The sequence below is a fragment of the Lagopus muta genome, chromosome 1 (genome assembly GCF_023343835.1).
Source record: "Lagopus muta isolate bLagMut1 chromosome 1, bLagMut1 primary, whole genome shotgun sequence".
Classification (NCBI taxonomy): domain Eukaryota; kingdom Metazoa; phylum Chordata; class Aves; order Galliformes; family Phasianidae; genus Lagopus; species Lagopus muta.
The window spans coordinates 62,130,667-62,148,486 of record NC_064433.1 but is presented as its reverse complement, the minus strand read 5'-3'; the positions used below and the strand labels follow the sequence as shown (position 1 = coordinate 62,148,486).

The 17,820-nt window shown below is 37.7% G+C and overlaps 1 protein-coding gene across 5 annotated transcripts in view; it reads left to right on the top strand.

Moving 5' to 3' along the window:
• Positions 1–16,079, top strand: part of EPS8 (epidermal growth factor receptor pathway substrate 8) — a 131,894-nt gene extending 115,815 nt beyond the window's left edge. For all 5 annotated transcript variants that reach the window (XM_048933993.1, XM_048933997.1, XM_048933992.1 and 2 more), the window contains exons 18-21: positions 5,334–5,571; positions 8,968–9,148; positions 9,528–9,657; positions 14,671–16,079. In XM_048933993.1, the coding sequence (XP_048789950.1) occupies positions 5,334–5,571; positions 8,968–9,148; positions 9,528–9,657; positions 14,671–14,784 (663 nt within the window). In that variant the 3' untranslated portion in view covers positions 14,785–16,079. The remainder of the gene's footprint in view (positions 1–5,333; positions 5,572–8,967; positions 9,149–9,527; positions 9,658–14,670) is intronic.
• Positions 16,080–17,820: the final 1,741 nt, after the last annotated feature.

Below are 17,820 nucleotides of genomic sequence, written 5' to 3'. Positions count from 1 at the left end.
ACAGGAGAGCTTGCAGGCAGAGCAGTGAACAGAAGCTCTTGCTTTCAGTGCCTTCTCAAGACCCTGGACATGAGAAGGCTCTTTCCAAGTGGTGTGTTAGCTGTGGTGAGCAGCCTGCTCCACTCTGCAGTGGATGAACGACGTGCACAAGGGACACGGCCTTCAAACCATTGCTGATCAAAATAGATCCCCATATTATTATGAAGGATTAGGGATTCAATTGCAAGAGAACACTTTTTCTTTCTGTTATTCTCCATACTTTATACCTTTTCTCTGAGAGCTGGTTGCCTGATTATCATGATTATTCTTAGAGCTGCAAAGTTTGTTTTACTCTCACTCTGTTCCCTCTGCTAAGAACTCATGAGTCCTTGTAGCAGATTAGATTCTGATTTTTCTCTTGATCCCTTTCAGGATCTAGATCCCAGATAGGATCAGTTCAGTGCTTTCACGAAAGTGCAGGTGACACCTGCAAGAACTTTGCAAGCAATATCTCAGTAATTTCATCATCTTTGTGAGGCTGTATTAATACATTGTCTTTCTTCTGATTAGAAAAATATATATATATATGTATATTTATCTGGCAGTTTATCCCTAGTAAAACTATCTAATTCAGAATTTCTGTACATTTAGTAGATCATTTTGATGTTGTTTTTTTTTTTTAATCTTCCACTCCTGTTAATTATATGCTCTCAGTTTCCTTTGATGTTGGTCATTTAGTCTGCCTCTTTATTTGAATGCAGTGCAGTTTACCATCCTCTACAGATGAACATCAAGTTTTCCAAGCACTCAAACTTCTCCTTATGTACCAGTTTTTCTGGTGAACTTAATAATTAATAATAAATATTTCATTTTTGCTGTGCCTTTTATTTATTTTCAATGCTTTTTAGAAATACGAGAAACGTAATTATGATAGGGATGTGTATCTTGCTGAGTGTGATAATTAATCTCATGACACCCTTTGTGAGGCGAGGCAGCTATTTTCTCAGTGACGTATATAGAATCCTGAGGAACAGAGAGTAAATGTTAAGCCAAATGCAGTCCTATAGTCTTATTTTAATAAACCTTACACTGTCACAGTTCTGTGGGTAGTTATCCAGGAGCCCTGATTCTTGCATGTAAACAGCAAAACTTCTCTACCTAATTTGGGACAAACGACCTCCATGTTTGTTGGCAGTCTCCCCTCAAGTCTCTTTCAAGTCTCTTTGTTTAGCAGCTAACTGAAAATATCTCTCTTGGGGAATTTGTTTTCTCTCAATCACAGTATTTGTGCTCCAAGTTAGTGTCATAGAGTCATACTCATCTTTTGCCAACTGGTATCTTTCCTGCACATCATGTTTGATAATGAAGAGATGCAGTTGCCAGGTTCTTTTTCATTTCAGTTCAGTTCATTTTGCCGTGGCCAAAGAGATGTCCTAATTTTTGATCATGGGCCAGTATCTTTTTTACTTTGTTCATATTAAATGCTCTTTAAAGTTGCCATCAGATCAAGGCTTTTTGATGGCTTTTAAAGGAAGGTAGCTTTCAGTCCAATTTGACATTGATCCAATCCCAAATTATGGACTGACACTTACTACACTGAAATGTACTTGAATAATTGTAAAAAGTACGTGATCCATGGTGAGAATTGCAAATCCACAGTGTGCCTCCCCATCATAGATATTTTTGTAAGAAATGGAGGCTAAGCATTGCTAATACTAATCTGATTAAGTAAATTCTGTTCACATTTCTCCTCTTTGTCTTCTAATACACATTTTGGCAGAGAAACATAAATTTCTCATAATGGGATTTCAATAGGCAGATGGTTGACTCTGCGTAATAGCTGAGTCCTCCGAAGGAAACTCAAGACTTCACTTGAAATTTGCTCCCTCAGTCCTAGATACTTCATTGTCCCTTTTGGGTGCAGGCAGTTCTTTTTTGTCTCTTAAAATACAGCCAAAGGAAAGAAGGCACATACCCCAGAATGAGAGGTCCATAGTGTGGGTCTCAAGAAAACATCCAAACTACCACACTAATCTAAAGCTGAGCACTCTGCACCACTCGTGGTGTCCCTGCCAACAGCAATGTGACACAAAAATGTTTATAAAGAGACTAAATAGAAAAAAAGTGCTGTGTTAACGAGAGCACTTACCAACAATAACACTGCTTGTGGTTGTATCCAGTGACTCTTTCATGCTAAGTATTTGCCGTATCTTGAACACAGGTTTCCTGTTTTTGATATCAAGATGTGCTTGAAAACACATTGCTCCCTGTTGTTCTATTTTGTTTCGTTGTTTGTTTGTTTATTTTTTTTTTTGCCAGTGATTGAAAACTAGGGCTGATACTGGTACATCAAAAATTTATATAAAAAAATAGATCAAATCATATTGAATCTTGATCTTTTTTACAAGATCCGGTCTGTAGCATGTTGAAAAAGAGCTTTGGAACCTCTTACTTTTTCTCCCATTGAATAAAAACATTTTCTGTCTAATAATAATAATAATAATAATAATAATACTCTAGTTCCAGCAAGCTTCTCTGATATATCTAGGTTATTAATAAGTGTGCATCACTGTTGTTCAAAATATTATAGTGGATTTGTTCCAATTTACATGAACTGTATTCCTAAAAGAAAAACAAAATGCAAGGAAGGAAGAAAAAAACACAGGATTTTTCTGATGTCTGTTAGTGAATTAGTGGATACATGTGTGTCAGCAGCAATCTTTAACTTATTTTATAAACTAGTAAATACTTTAAAGCTCAAATACATAAGGTTTTGTTACCATATCCGCTCTGATTTAATTCTTAATATTCTGCAGTTACGTGTTCTGTGCATTCTTTTTTTTTGTTATTTTTATTTCAAACATCTATTTCTAATTTTCTGTCTCTTTGGGTAAGTGCTTTGAAAAGAGCTCATTGCTTATATAGTGTCACATACATGTATTGAGGTAACCACTACTCCATTTGTTGTCCAAAAAAACCCAACTTGTTATATGAGTTGTTCAGTGAGTAAGAAGAACTGATTATTTGCCTCAATGTACTTTTGCTTTTGAATTGCTAATATGTATGAAATTTCAGGAGCGATGTGTGAGGCAGTTACTTTTTACCTTACTAACGATACTCTTTGATATGATTTATTCATTTTCCTCACAGCAATTGTTGGGAGAGCTTTCAGAGGTAATAGAATTACTGTTCTGATATTGAACATCAAAAAATTATTCTTTTGGAGTGTGTAGTTACCAAATTCTGCAGAGCATGCTTGTTTTGTTTGTAGTAGTGAATAGAAATGATGGGATGCATGTGTGGATGTTCTCAGAATATCCAGAATTTCATTAAAAAATGAAAAAATAGCGATGTTAAATTGATTCAAGTATATAATTATTGTGCAGTCTTCAAGAAAATTTGAAGTGTATTTCCCTGTAGTTTCATCTTTAAATTCAGAATTTGAGTGATGCTTCCAGTTTGGTTTCTATTTTCACTCCAGCATGTAGTAAGTCATTTTGATGAGACTTGTGATTGCAATACAATGTTTCAGAAGCTACATTAATAGCATCTGTTGAGAGCTATGTGTAATGTTTTGCTATTGCTTCTTCTGGATTGAGATTGCAGTGACATGCAGCTGATGCCTTGGCTTGTAATGAATCCTCTCTACCATGACAAGAGTGATGCTTTTTCTTTGCATGTTGTTTAGGAAGGTCAAGGACACACATGATGGTACACTGTGGGGATAACAATCTAGACATTTGAATTTGTGAACAATCCACAAACTTTTCTATATATTGTATTAATATATTGTATTATCAGTGAAATTCTTAAATTCATTAAGATAATTTTGGGTATGTTGTAGTACATCTATATCTAATAAATTATGGAATGCTTACTAAATACCTATTAAGGCACTGTTTCCACCATACGACAGAATTATTAAGTACACATGATACTGCTTGTTCTATTTTATATTCCACGTTTTACTTTTTTGGCATTTGACATTTTAGAAAATGTTTTGTGTCTTTACATCAAAGTACTGGAATACAGAAAACTCAGTCATGATTCTTATTTTTATATTAATTTCTCCACAATATACTGTAGAAAATGAATACAAAATGATCCATATGAATGCCTCTAAATCACTTAAATGCTAAAAACTGAAACAAGAAAGGTTTAATGGTAAATGTATTGTAGGACAGTATGATGGCAGTGGTTGACATATAATGAAGTTCTGCTTGTTTTCAGGGCAGTAATGTGCTGTACAGTTTTTAACATATGGCTCCTACAAATATTTCCCCACTTGATCTGCCATAAACCCTCTGCCTCCAAGGAATTAGTGAATGGCATTTCAGGAAGGAGCAAGGAGCCTGGGGAATGTACTCCTCTATTTTCATACCAAAGAAAGCAGACTTCTCATAACTTAAAAATGAAGCATCAGTGCTGAGCAAACAAACTTTAATATTAAAACTTCAAGCTTTGTCAGTCCAAAACTGTAGAGAGGGATCAGTGTTAAAACAGTGAGATGTGGAATTTGAACTGTTGGAAAGAAAAGGCTAGCATAGGTTGCTTGTGACCTTCTGGGCTTGTCTGTCATTGGGATTGCTTTGGGAAAATTCACTCCTTTTCCTGCAACCATTTTAAACGCAAAGAAGGAGAGGAATTATTCTGCAGAATTAATTTTGAGGCACCTGCCGGCTAGCTATTAACAGCAAGATAATTTGCATGCTGTTGGAACACTTCATGAAGAAGGGAAGAAAAAAAAAATCCAGCAGCCTTATTCAAAGCACTGAGGTGTTTGTGTTTAATTGCATTGTCGCGCGTAGTGCTCATAGAGATAGTTGAAATGGCACAACTCAATAGGGAGGAGGAGCAGGAATCTCTTAAGCAGTGTCTGAAGTTCAGGACACAATGTGGTACCTCAAATTCAGTGGTGTTCCTAAGTTAAACCATTAGTTAGGCTTAGGAGTGACTGGATGTATTCATTTTTCACTCTTTCTAACAGAACATTTCTAAAACATATGTTTTTATACTGATAAACTCCAGCAATTCAAAAATTTTGGAAGCTCTTCAAAAGAGCCAGATAGTAAAGTTCAGAATTTTAAAACAATTTTATTTATAGAAATCGTCTGCTTGGAAGAAAGAAACACATTTGAGATTATGTGATTGTTCTGAATTTTATGTCTGAAAGAGAAGTAAAACCATACCAGATCACATCTGGGCAAATTTTATGACTGTATCTGGCAAGGATGACTTTTTGAGCAATAAATGAAATCAGGCGGTACAGAACACCCCAATATTTTCTCCAGAAGCTTTGTCTAAGTTCTTGTCCAAGCTTTGTTGTCGAACTGAGTCTCTCTGCATCTTTTCAGAAACAAAGGACAGACTATGTCGCTAAACAACCTGACCTGGTTCCTGTTACTCCTTCACCGCCTCCGATACCTGCTCCGGTTCCTGCAGCTGTCCCCCTGCCTCCGAGCACCCCTGCACCCATCCCAGTTCCTGTGCCCAAGGCGCCAGCAACTGTCAGCCGCCAAAGCAGCACCTCTAGTGACAGCGGTGGTAGTGTTGCGCGAGACAGCCAGAAGCACAAACAAGTTCCTGTGGACCGTAAGTTTGTCTAAGGAGGAAAGAATGTTTCTCTCCCATCTTTGTATGTCTGTTTTGCTTAATCTTCAAATTCCTTAAGGCCTTATGTTTCAGATAAATGTTTAAAAAATGCTTAGGTATAAACCCATATTTAAAAGGCATGTGTTCTGTGCATAGACAGTTCTTTATACAATCGTGAAAGTAAGTAGGAGCAAAAACAGCCTTGCACCTGTGCCAGTCCTGGAGTAGTATGTTCTCACATTCTCTTCTGTTGTGACTATCTAGGATCTTCACTCGGTTTTCAACGCTGCAAATGCTCATGCTGTTATTCGGGGTAATGTACTCTGCCTGCCTGAGTTCACTATTGCATTCTGATAAAATCACTTTTGAAATCAGTTGGGCTCTTTTTACACTTCTCTCCACGATTGTCTAGGGCATTTACACCTTTCTGAAATACAAATCTAAGGCTTCCAAGGAGGCTTACAGTGGCTGACGCATAGAAAACACATTTTAGTGGTAGTGTAGGAAACTTGTCTTTATAGCCAGGACCCTTGGTCAAAGTAAGAGCAGCTGGCAGGCCACTAAGCAAATTTATGTGTCCTTGTCTTAGGAGAATTAGAAGATATAATCCGTAGCTCTGTTGATGATAACCTTCAGCCAAGCAATGTGTAGCAGTCATGAAATGTTCTGCTTAAGTTTTGCTTGTAATTATAAACCACGGCTGCTGCTGAGGTTCCCACTCTGAATCAACTGAAAAGTGGTTAGGTTGACAGAATTTCCCTAATCAACAATATCTGTCTTCAGTATACTTGAAGTAATGAAATCACCTAGCTCAAAATAACAGAAACTTGTTGGCAAGCACTTGCTACAGCTTCTAAACCAGTAGTTCTTAAAATAATGAGGTTTTTTGCTTTCCATGAGTTGACAGCTTTTCCAATCCCCTTCCTTATCAGAAGATCTGATTTCCACCTGAGATGAAAACTGAAACCAAGAGTAGTCCTTTCTGCAGAGGTTCCCTTTCCCTGCACTCCCAGCAGATGGGAAGCATCCCTGCTTGCATACACTCAGCCTGCTGTGGCGTTGCCTGGTGGTACACCAGCTCTCTCTTAGACTCTGAACTCAGGAAGACTCTGAGATTCTTTTCAGCTTTCTCACATGACAGTCTAGCTGGTAATTAAAAGAGCCTCTTGGGAGGAACACACCTCACTGCTGCTTCACAAACTAGGGCCAGCCTCTGCCTTTGGTTTGCCTCCTAAATGAAAACACAAACCTGAGGAATTTTTTACAAAAGATATGGAGTTTGACAGTGAACTTCCCCCCAAATAATTGATCTTGTTAGCTCCATTTGAGATGCTCTTCACATGCTGCAGCAGATGTGCATTTCCTTAAATCCATGATGACTCTCCCTGTCTGCTACAGATAATAAATTTGAAGGTCACTCTGGCTTTAGGCATGGGCTGTGAAGGGTTGCTGTAGACCAAGTGCTTGCAAGGCGTCATCTGCCGCCCCTTAGGTTCCACTCAAGCCAAAGCCTTGCTTGATGTCTGTAACATCACCAGGGGTTTAAACTCAAGCCCACTGGACGTCAGGTGCCCAGATCCCCAGAAAATTCCTGCCCCTACAACAGTTGTGGACAGCCCTTCCCAATCAGTTGCAGGGAATGTGCACTGTAGCAGCCACCTCTACTGAGTGCATTTTGTTTGTTTGTGATAATGCATCTAACAATAGCAAGAATTTGTTATCTAACAGCTAAATATTTGTCTTCTGATACAGTCCTGGTAGAGATAAAACCTAAGTCTTCCAAAATCCGTGTAAATAGAGACACAATAGCAATTTTCTTGCACTCTTCCTGTCTGGGAGAGTAACTGGTGCATACTACAATAACATTGTCCAAAGTCTTTATTTGTATATCACTGAGCATGTCATTTTGGCTTCCAATTCATACTTTGGAAAACAAAAATACAGATAGGGTCTGCATGCTTCAGATATTTTGCTGGAGATACTTTGTCCACTTTCAGGTTGGGGCCTAGGGCTATTTTATAAAAGAAGAAAATAGTTAAAACGTGGATTTTTCTTTTGTAATCTAACTTGTGATTAGAAAAAAAACAAAACCACATTGTTTTTATTCATGTGACTGGCAAGAGGGATGAGTCCCTGGCGGATTCTTGTGAAAATATACAATGAAATGAGAGATTGAAACATTTTTGCATTCTTATTGTTTTTCCATGTAGAGCTGTATCATTTTCCCCTGTTGCCATCAAGTGTAACGGGAAGAAAGGAAAACTTTTGCCATCCGAATGCATCAGAAAAGTTAATGTAGTTACTCTTTGTGCAGCAAAAATGTTAATGTAGTCATTGTGAATCAAACTGAGAACATGGAATAGTAACAACTGAAAATATCTTGTTAAGGAAATGGAGATTTTTCTAGATCATTTAAAAATTGACGTCAGGTCTTTCTGTAGTAAAACCAGAGTTAATGTATGATGAGATTGTGTAAAATCAATACATTCTCTGTCTCTGAAGATGCTTACACTATTTCAGATTCTACCTATTTTTGTGAAAATTTCCTTAGATCATTTTTTCTGCATTGAAAAATATATTTGGCATTCTGGTTTGTTGTATGCTGCTGACCAACAATGAAACTAAATACTTCAGGCAAAAGGGTTCTGTGTAAATTTACACAGTTTGATTTCAATGAAAAAAATAGTCTTACCCCAGTTTCAGTATCTCTAGTGTAGTAAACTAATTCATTATTTATTCTTTTTAAAGCTAAGAATGGCTTTGTTTCCATCAACTACCACTACATTACTGAGGCTCGGAGTGAATTCAAGTTATTTTTTGTGGTCTTCTCTTAAAATCCTTTAAAAATTGGATTACTATAGTAAAGTATTAGGCTTAAGGCAGTATGTCTCAGCAATGGTAAATTTTTTTTTTTTTGTCTCATCTTGCTTTGTACTAAGAAGTTGTGATGACTTTCCAGAGTGGAAACAATCTTTTATTTTCTTCCTCGTGTTTTTATTTTCATTTTTAAAACATTATTAAATTTATGTTGGAAGAAATTCAAACTATGGCAGTTGAACTGTCCAGCCATCTTTGCCCATTTTCCAGCTTGAGTGCTAAACTGCTCTATCTACTTCTGCAACACCAAGTTTCTCTCTTCTTTCTGGGGTCTCAGTTGAATATATATATTTATTATGTTTTGATTGGTAAAGTCAGGAGTGGGAATATTGAAGTCTTCCCTGGGGAACAAGGTGAATAATAACTCAGCCAGAGCTAATGAATAGATCTTTAAAGAAAAAAAAAAAAAAAAAAAGAAAAGAAAAAGAAAGTATAAGATTTAAATTAGAGCATAGGAAATAACCTTGCCTTGATAAAGCACTCTTGAGAGTAACTCCTGTGGGGCACCTCTCTCTCCAGGCAGGAAATCTCAGATGGAAGAGGTGCAGGATGAACTCGTTCACCGGCTCACCATTGGCCGCAGCAATGCCCAGAGGAAGTTCCATGTGCCACGGCCAAACATCCCAGTAGTGAACATCACATACGACTCCTCGCCTGAGGATGTGAAAGCATGGCTGCAGTCCAAAGGATTCAACCCTGTGTAAGTTTGAGGACAAATCTGGGAGTTATTAGAAGAATTCTCCTTACAGTTAGTTGGGTATGGTCTGACTGCTTTCTAAAATCAAGAAGCTTTCAGAAGAGCAAGATACTCTTGGAAAAAAATAATGTTTTAGCAAATATGTCTATTTCTACCTCATAGTTATTTATAGAGAGATATATATCTGAAAAAAATGTGTGCACATTAGCCTCCACCAAAAGGTACTGGCTATGACATGTATGAATTAACTTGAGTTGTCCTGTTGCTTGCAGTTGTATCTTGATTTGGTAACTCTACTTGAGGTGATAAGAGATGGAGACTTCTTCTTCTTCTTTGGCCGGCAATTTCTTATTTATTTCTTGCTTGTTCCTTGTGACCCCAGGACTGTGAACAGCCTTGGTGTGCTGACTGGAGCTCAGCTTTTCTCCCTCAATAAAGAGGAACTGAGGACTGTTTGCCCAGAAGGGTCTAGAGTCTACAGCCAAATTACGGTACAGAAGTCTGCTTTGGAGGTATGTATAACCCTTCCTACTACTCTAATGCTGGCTCACTGATATCTAGGATATATGATTCAAGTCATCATTTTTGAATGTGTGGAAGTAAAGAGCTCTTTCTGCAAGATATGCTTTTTTTTCCTCAGTTCTCATCATGTTGATATGCATCATTTGTACCTGGGTTATTTGGTATTAGTGCATTGAGCAGCATTCCTCAAAACATTGGGTGGGATGTCTCCACACTTCTAAAGGGGTCCACAAAGCATTAGAAGAAGTACACGGTGGTACTTAAGCTTAAGTGCATCTTCGTTGGTGGATCCTAAGTGTAGCAAAACATGCTCAACAGCGTGCTAGCAGAATTACCGAGCCATGGAAATATGTACAGTACTTCTATGCTCATTGCTCATTACACTGGTATTGCTCCTTTAAAACCAGGAAACAGCTACATTTTGTATTTTATTTTTTTCTTTTTAACTTGATGCAGGAAGTAGAAAAATAGGCTAGATAATGTCTAGAGATGAGACTAGTCCACAGAGAAGCTTCAGTCTTCAAATCCTGTTTAAAGGAAAATTAATATGTATATATATTTATTTCTCTCATCAGAAAGCTGGAACTACTTTCCAGCTTTCCTTAAAGGAATTTCCTTAAAGAATTTGAACTTTAACCGCTAGATCTATTTTAAAAGAAAAGTTTAAGATGATGCATATTTTACAATTTACCTGATCAGCGTGGACCAGAGTGCATAGCTATTAACACTATCAAAATTGCTTCAAGTCTTAATTTCATGTTAGGAATATGTTGCTAAGTCCAATGCAATCCATTATTTCCTGTTGAGTAGGCATGTATATACTTCAGCTTCTCTCGAATGTCTACAGTCTTAAGTTTCATGAAGAAAGTCCCCATGTATGAAAGTACAAAAAAGAAAAAGTTTATTATAACAGTCTAAACTATTATAACAGTCTGAACTGTTACAACAGTCAAATTTACTTCCATATCACTATCAATAAATGTTATTGTTTAGAAATTTAAGTAGGGTTAGTTTTGTTTTTTTTTTCTTTTTCTTAAATGCACAGTTTCTGACCAATATGCTTCAGAATGTGATCAGAGGAGTAATGTAAACATCTCAGAGATGTAGTCTTGATGGTGGAGATCCAGGAGGTGAGAGTTTGACACTGCACCTGGAAGAAAACATTTCTTGTAAAGAGCTGTCTGTCCTGCCAAAGGACTTGGTGGCATCCTGTAGAGTGTAAAGCTAACTTCATGATTGTGTTAGACTTGTTTGTGGGGTTCTGCCTCCAAATTTGAAAAGCACTCCTTGCTACTGTGGCAGAAGTTAGGCTGAAAACCACAGATGCATGGGATTGTAGAGGTCTGGCCTTTCCCTCTCTATGATGTTTTTCTGCTTACCTCAGTTAGGCTTTACTCTGCAGGAAACTTAGCAGTAAAAACTTGCCCAGTGTTAATAAGTGGGTCCTGAGAATTTAGCAAGGTTGTTGGATTTTGTTAGTGAAAAGGTAATGCAAATATTTATTTCTACCTTAATTATTTGAGGTTTAACTGATGATTTTCACAACTGAAGAAATTTTTGATTACAGCGTGTTTGCTGTGTTGTCTGGAACACAAAGGCACATCTTCCTTTCTGTCAATATTTTGTATTTCATGTATCATATCATTTGTAATATCTGAATTTCATATTGCAAGTCTTAGAAAAGCTGTCCATCTCTGTTTAAGGTAATCTATAGGAATGTGCATGATGAATAAGTCCCAAAAAGTCTAACAGTGACTCAGGAAACATGGGCTCATGTCCTCCAAGCAAGGTTATGTTTTACTGGTCAAACTAGAATAATTTCCAATTACAGAAGCATTTAAGTGCACATGTACTTTTCATACCAGTGTCAGACCTATTATACAGCAAGGGAAAACAGAATGTTTTTTATAAGTATGGTTATGGCCTTGACCACAGTAATTGTCCTACACAATTAATCAGTGACAACTTCTCATGAAGTTCTGTAGCTCTGGCATTCTTTCCCTAGTACTTTGATATCATATTTCTGTAAATGTCCTGTGTGCTATGCATAAATAACAATAATGGCCAAGAGAAAAGAAACCCATATGCTGTCTACCATTACAGAACTCCCTGCCTCATCTATGCTTGTTATTTGTAGCCAGGAATTTCCATGAGTGCTCCTTGATTCCTACAGTTTCTGCAGGTCAATGAAAGCCCCGTCTCTCAAATTTGGGCCTGCATTCCCTGATACTGAAAACCAGACCCTTACCTGTATGCAGCTGCATTTTTTGTTTGTTTTTTTAAGTTCTTCAGCCTTAGGTGGAGGAATTAAGTATTCTGAAATTGGAGTTCCAGTTCCAATTGTTATTGGAATTTAGTCATGTTATCTTTATGAGGACTCCATTTAAACCTGAATCCAAACCACTTTAAAACATCAAAGGCAGCAAGACTCCTCTCAGAGTTTTGTGGCCCCAGTATAAACATGACAAAGGAGCAGACCATGAATGTAGTGGAGATGTTTGGGGTTTGGCAGCTTTCTAAGTCTGGCCAAGCAAAACCAGAAAGAAAACTCTGCATGAGATCAGTGTGTCAGAGAGCAAAACAGCTGGACATAGCCAGGGCCAAACACCGTTTCTGTCCAAGAAGATGGTGGTTGCAAGTAGCAGCATCTCAGGAGGAGGCAGACTGAGATGCTCCATACACCTTGTACTGATTGGGATTGCCTTCTAGGGAGCTTTTGTTCAGGATTGCTCCATAATGTTGAAGTTCACCTTGTATGCAAACTACAGAGCATTTTACCCAATTGGCGGCCAGTCAGCTGTGTGGATTAACTTTTTCTCTGCAAATTGAAAATGTTAATAGTTGCAGTGATCATCAGATCTTGTGTGTGCATTTCTTCAAATATTGTGGAGCTCTGGGCATGAAGAACATTAATCAGAAGATAAGCGTAGAGATAAAATATCCTGAACATTGGCTTTGTCATCTCTGCGGTGGGAAAACTTCAAGTCCACATTCCTGTTGTCTTACTACTCCATCTATGGAAAGCATGGGAACACATGAAAATAGTTTTTATCTAGTCCATGCATCATATTGTTTGTTCTCTGAGGCACCTGGTTGTAAGGAACAATACAGACATAGAAATGTGATGGACCAATGGGGCTTTTCACTGAGAGAGTGGTAAGGTGCTGGAGCAGGCTGCCCAGAGAGGCTGTGGATGCCCCCTCCATGGAGTTGTTCAAGGCTAGGTTGGATGGGGCTTTGGGCAGCCTTGTCTAGTGCCTGATTTAGTGGTTGGCAACCGTGCCCCATGGCAGGGGGTTGGAATGACATGATCTTTGAGATGTCTTCCAACTCAGGCCATTTCATGGTTCTATCATTGCTTTTGTTGATTCTGATTTCAGCAATCTCAGTCTAAAGAATGTAAAATTTACTGGCTTACTGATACCTCATGATTTGGTTAGAGACTAAGCTGAGTAAATCAGCAGAGCTGAGGTCTAACAGTCTGTTCAAAGAATTGTGTTCCCCTAAACAGCCCTGGGCTGCTGAGCTATGCTGTGCCCTGTGTCAGCAGGATGTGCCTGTTGTGTTGAGGTGTGTGTTGTATTGCAGTTGCTTTTCAAGCCCATCAGTCAGGTTTTTACTGATGTTATCAGGAAGATAAACTGTTGCAGCCATGGCAGCTCAGTTCTTTGCAGAAAAAAAGAATTCTATGTGACCTTTGATAAAGCAAGCTGTCAGGTACTTGCTAATGTTTTTTATGCATTACTTCAGTAAAGTGCCGCTACTGTGCTTGCTCTGTATCTGGAAGTGGGCAAGGATAAGATGAATGAAGACAAATCCAGGTGGTCTATCACCTTCAGGGAGTTAGTTATGTGCCCCCTGCTTTCTACTCTCACTCAGGGAGCAGGGGAAAGAACAATGGTACTTTAGCTAGGATAAGTCCCTCACTCTCTTCAGATGCCCAACCTGTCTGCCAGGTCATGGCATCAGGTAATGCACTGTAATAGACCTAATGGGATAAATCTAAATTAAATTTCCTGTCATGAGATAAATTCTAAGAGAAAATTGAAGAATCAGTTGAAGGATGTTTTCCCAATAACAGTCCAGAAATTTATTTCACAAGTTTCAAAAACAGTTTCTGCTTCTCTAGTGAGGGGATATTTGGGAAGCTAGAGTTTAAGCTTAGAAGGTTGTGCTCCAGGCAAGTAACACAGCAGTGATATAGATCTTGTTTCATACTCTCCTAGCTTTATTCAAAGTTGTGTGCTTTGTAATGTTATGCGCTATTGTATGTGCACCCTGGCCTTGTTAATAACTTAATTTATGTTTTCAAAGAAATCTATTTGCCCTAGCTCTTCAGAACTGTTCTTTCACTCTGACTGTGAAATTAAGCCTTGTCCTCAGAATGCTGTTCTCAGGCAACATGGGTACATTAATAGGATTCAATTCTTATTACTGTGCTCTGGGTTTTAGTACTGCATCTTCGATCAGCAAATGCTTGATGTCACACGGTGTGATGTAGAATACTAAGATTAGTAATCCAAATCCTCACTAAGGCCTTGGCTGTGCAAATCCATGGGCATGCATAAATTTAGTGGTGACATAGATCTAGAAGCCCAAGGTTTTTTGTGCTTTAATTTCTAAATACGATTGCCAAGATTTTTAAGTACTTGGGTGAAATCCTAGCAAATTCGGTGGACTTTAATTCTGTATTTAGGCCGTGTTTCATTCCATGAGTATCCAATGCTAATGGGGTCTTGCATGAGAGGTAATGGTACCCAGCAGTGTTAAAAATCAAGCTGGTTAACAGTTTATAGGCTCTTTTCTGATCTACATTTAGGAATAGCATAAATGCTTCTGTTTTCCGAATGTCACATAACCAGATTATTAGTGCATTTTTAGTGGCGGAGCTGCAAGATATGTTTAACTTGCTCAAACATCTATCTTAATAAAATGCTGTCAGTAGAACTTCATCTTTTGTCAAAATCACAGATTAACAGCTCTTCTTTTTTCTTTCTTTGTAGGCTAACAGTGGCAGTTCAGAACTGCAAGAAATTATGAGAAGACGACAAGAAAAAATCAGTGCAGCTGCATCAGATTCAGGTGTGGAGTCTTTTGATGAAGGAAGCAACCACTAAAAGTCTTTCCTCTTTTCTTTAGTTCCACTGACCATAGCATTATACAGTCCAGCTTTGCTTTAGTGAAGGGGAATGTCTTATTACTCTGTAAAAATACATAACTAGCCAACATAAAGAAAACTTACAGTAGTATCTGCAGAAGTACTTGCTGCTGGCTTCCTATCATTAAAAATGAAAATGAGAAATCCAGTGTAAGTTACTGACAGGTGAAACTATTGGCACTAGAGTCACTTATACCCAAAGACAAGCCTTGGCTTTATGGAATTAACATTTCAGTGACAGGTAAACTGGAATGTATTTTTATTTTTGATCCATCCTAGGAGAGTTGAGCCAGCAATAAAAAGCATTTGAACTCTTTAGTAATAATATAGTTCTGAATTCCATCGCCAGCTGTAGTTTGCGACTATGTCTTTCTTACAGTGCATTCAGCTGCAGGATGTTTAGTTGATGCCAGTAATTAAAGAGGTAATGTTTAGGGTATGAACAGCAGCCCAGCATAGACTGAATCTTTCTTGCATTGCTCCCAAGGTATTTTATTACTAATGACGCTGTTTATACCAAAATAATACTCTGTACTTTGATTTTATCAATACTTCACTTGTGATGAACAATAATATTGCACAAGAAGGAATTAATAGAAAGTAGTAACACAACTCAGCTGAAAGAGGGGATCAGATCTGCTGTAGGTAGCCATGAAACAATTCTCATTATTTTTTTTTAATACACTTGCCTTTTTTGTTTGTAACTTAACCTGTTGGAGGAACAGTGTATAATCTAGACTTTGCTTGTTGATCCCAGACGTCAGTTTTTCCATATGTAAAAAGCTGTTGTTCCTTTATGAATGTAATCTTTTGGAAAATTGGATTCCTGGAGTCAAGAGGGAGAGAAAAGGAAGCGACCCTTCCAGTAAATATTATTTTTGAAGATGCGATGATTTTTGTCACAAAAATGTTCTGTTACTTCAAATGGTGTTGTGATTTTATATATAATATATGTATTATATATAATATATAATATCACTTAATTTAGACAAATTTAATCATCTAGTTTGATTAAGTTTCATAGTGCCTTTTCCACATGAATCAGCTTAAAGTCTGCAATAAACAGTATTTCTTGTCTGTTAAATAGTTGTATCTTTGTGGCTACAAAGATGGTATTGAAATAAGAAAGTGTTCTTGATTTTTGCCATTAGTTTGCTTTTCCTCTGTGTACAAGGAAAAAAAAAAAAAAAAAGAATCCTATTCATTTTTTTTTCATAAAAGAAATTAAAATCTTAATAAAGGTGTTTAGTGCCATTTATTGTAAATGTCCTTACAAATACTATTTCTGTGTGTTGGTTATGTGTCAGTGTATATATTTAGTCTGGTTAAAAGCACATATGACACCTGTCATTTAAATGTGGTCTTAGTCAGAAGTGGTTCTGAAAGTAAAGAGTCCCAAACTTAAGGCTCCAAATACAACAGCAGTTGCCAAGAAGAGGATTTCTGTCTTGCCCTCTGAAAGAAATGTGACTCCCCTATCACATGCTCCCTAGTGGAGACATTTGAACCAGAACACATTCATGAAGACTGCTTCCATTCAACCTATACACACAACTTTACGGGAGAAAGTTGACTGTCTCACTGACCAACTTGTCATTAAAAGTCAGGTCTGGTCCTCCCGAGATTTGAACTACTCTCTAAGCCATATTTTAAATTTTCTTTCCTGCACCCTCACTTGTATGCATCCATATCTATCCAGCCCAATGTGTTTGCTGTACAGCAGTCCCCTTCACTGCGTGATGAATGACTAACTACATAAAGTCTCAGACTGTTCTTGCATAGATACTGCTTGTAAGTACAGGAGTAAGAAACTTAAAAAGATCTTTGAAACCTGGACATAAAAATTAAAGTCACTCTTTTCACGTGGAAAGTACATCTGATATCATAAAAGCTATAGTGATGGCTTCGTGCACCTCTCTTTTCCTGTTAGGTACCAAAATACAAAGGCAGTTCTCATACTCACTGTAACTTTTTTCTTGCATTGAACATACAGATTTGCTTTTGCTCAGAAGAAGCCACCACCTTAGACTTTATGTAGTTTGGTACACAGAAGTGTTAGAAGAAGCCCCATATACCTTCTCTGAAAGAAAAGAGGTGGCTTCTCAGCTGTTTTTGTAGTTGGTAGTTATTTTTAATCTGAATGCTGTCAGTATTCTCAGAGATCTTTGGAGACACCTGGGAGGAAAACAGGAAGACCCTTCTGTGTAAGCAGAATAATCTGTATGTTTTGTTTCCCTTGATTTTGTTTTTTTTCTGCATTTTTTAAATTATTTTTTAAATTAACTGCTAACAATTAACCAAGCCAGTAAAGCTTGAAGCTGAATTTTACACTTCAGTATTGCTGGATTAGAATGTATGGCTTCTGTGTAACAATCTGTGAAATTTAAGTGATGTTTAAGCAGATATTTCCCTTTTTCCTGGAATTTTCTTAATGGTTTAAGGCACTCCAGAGAGCTTCATACCTCCACTGCACAGTTTTTGAGTTTACAGCCTGGTGGCAGTTATGAGAAAGTAAAAGGAGGTTTGATTTAGGGTTAGGAAAACGAAAATAAATAATTTTCTTCAAAATTCTCCATGTCTTAGAGGAAAATGACATTGTCAAATGCGACATTTCATTCCAAATGTCTTCTCGAGGCTTTGAGCAGTGTGCTGTGATTTTTTTTTTTTTTAAACAATAATGTTTTAGAGAGATACACTGCGTGAAAAGTGTATAATGGTGTGGAGGAGTTTTGGCATCCCATGCTTACTCAGCAGTTTTATGCTTTCTTTGCACACACGGTGTAACAGCAGTCACTTCTGTCCACTTCTTTCGTTAGATTGCTTCCATGAAAAGGTAAAGCTGGCTGTAGAGAATGTTGATTCATGCTGAAGGCTCTGCATGCTTCTTTTGAGCCATACTGTCTCTCAGACACTCCTATTGCTTTAGAGGTGCTGTTGAAGGCCAGGAGAAGTGGTACTTCCATCCCAACACACACACTTATGCAGGTTTGCACAA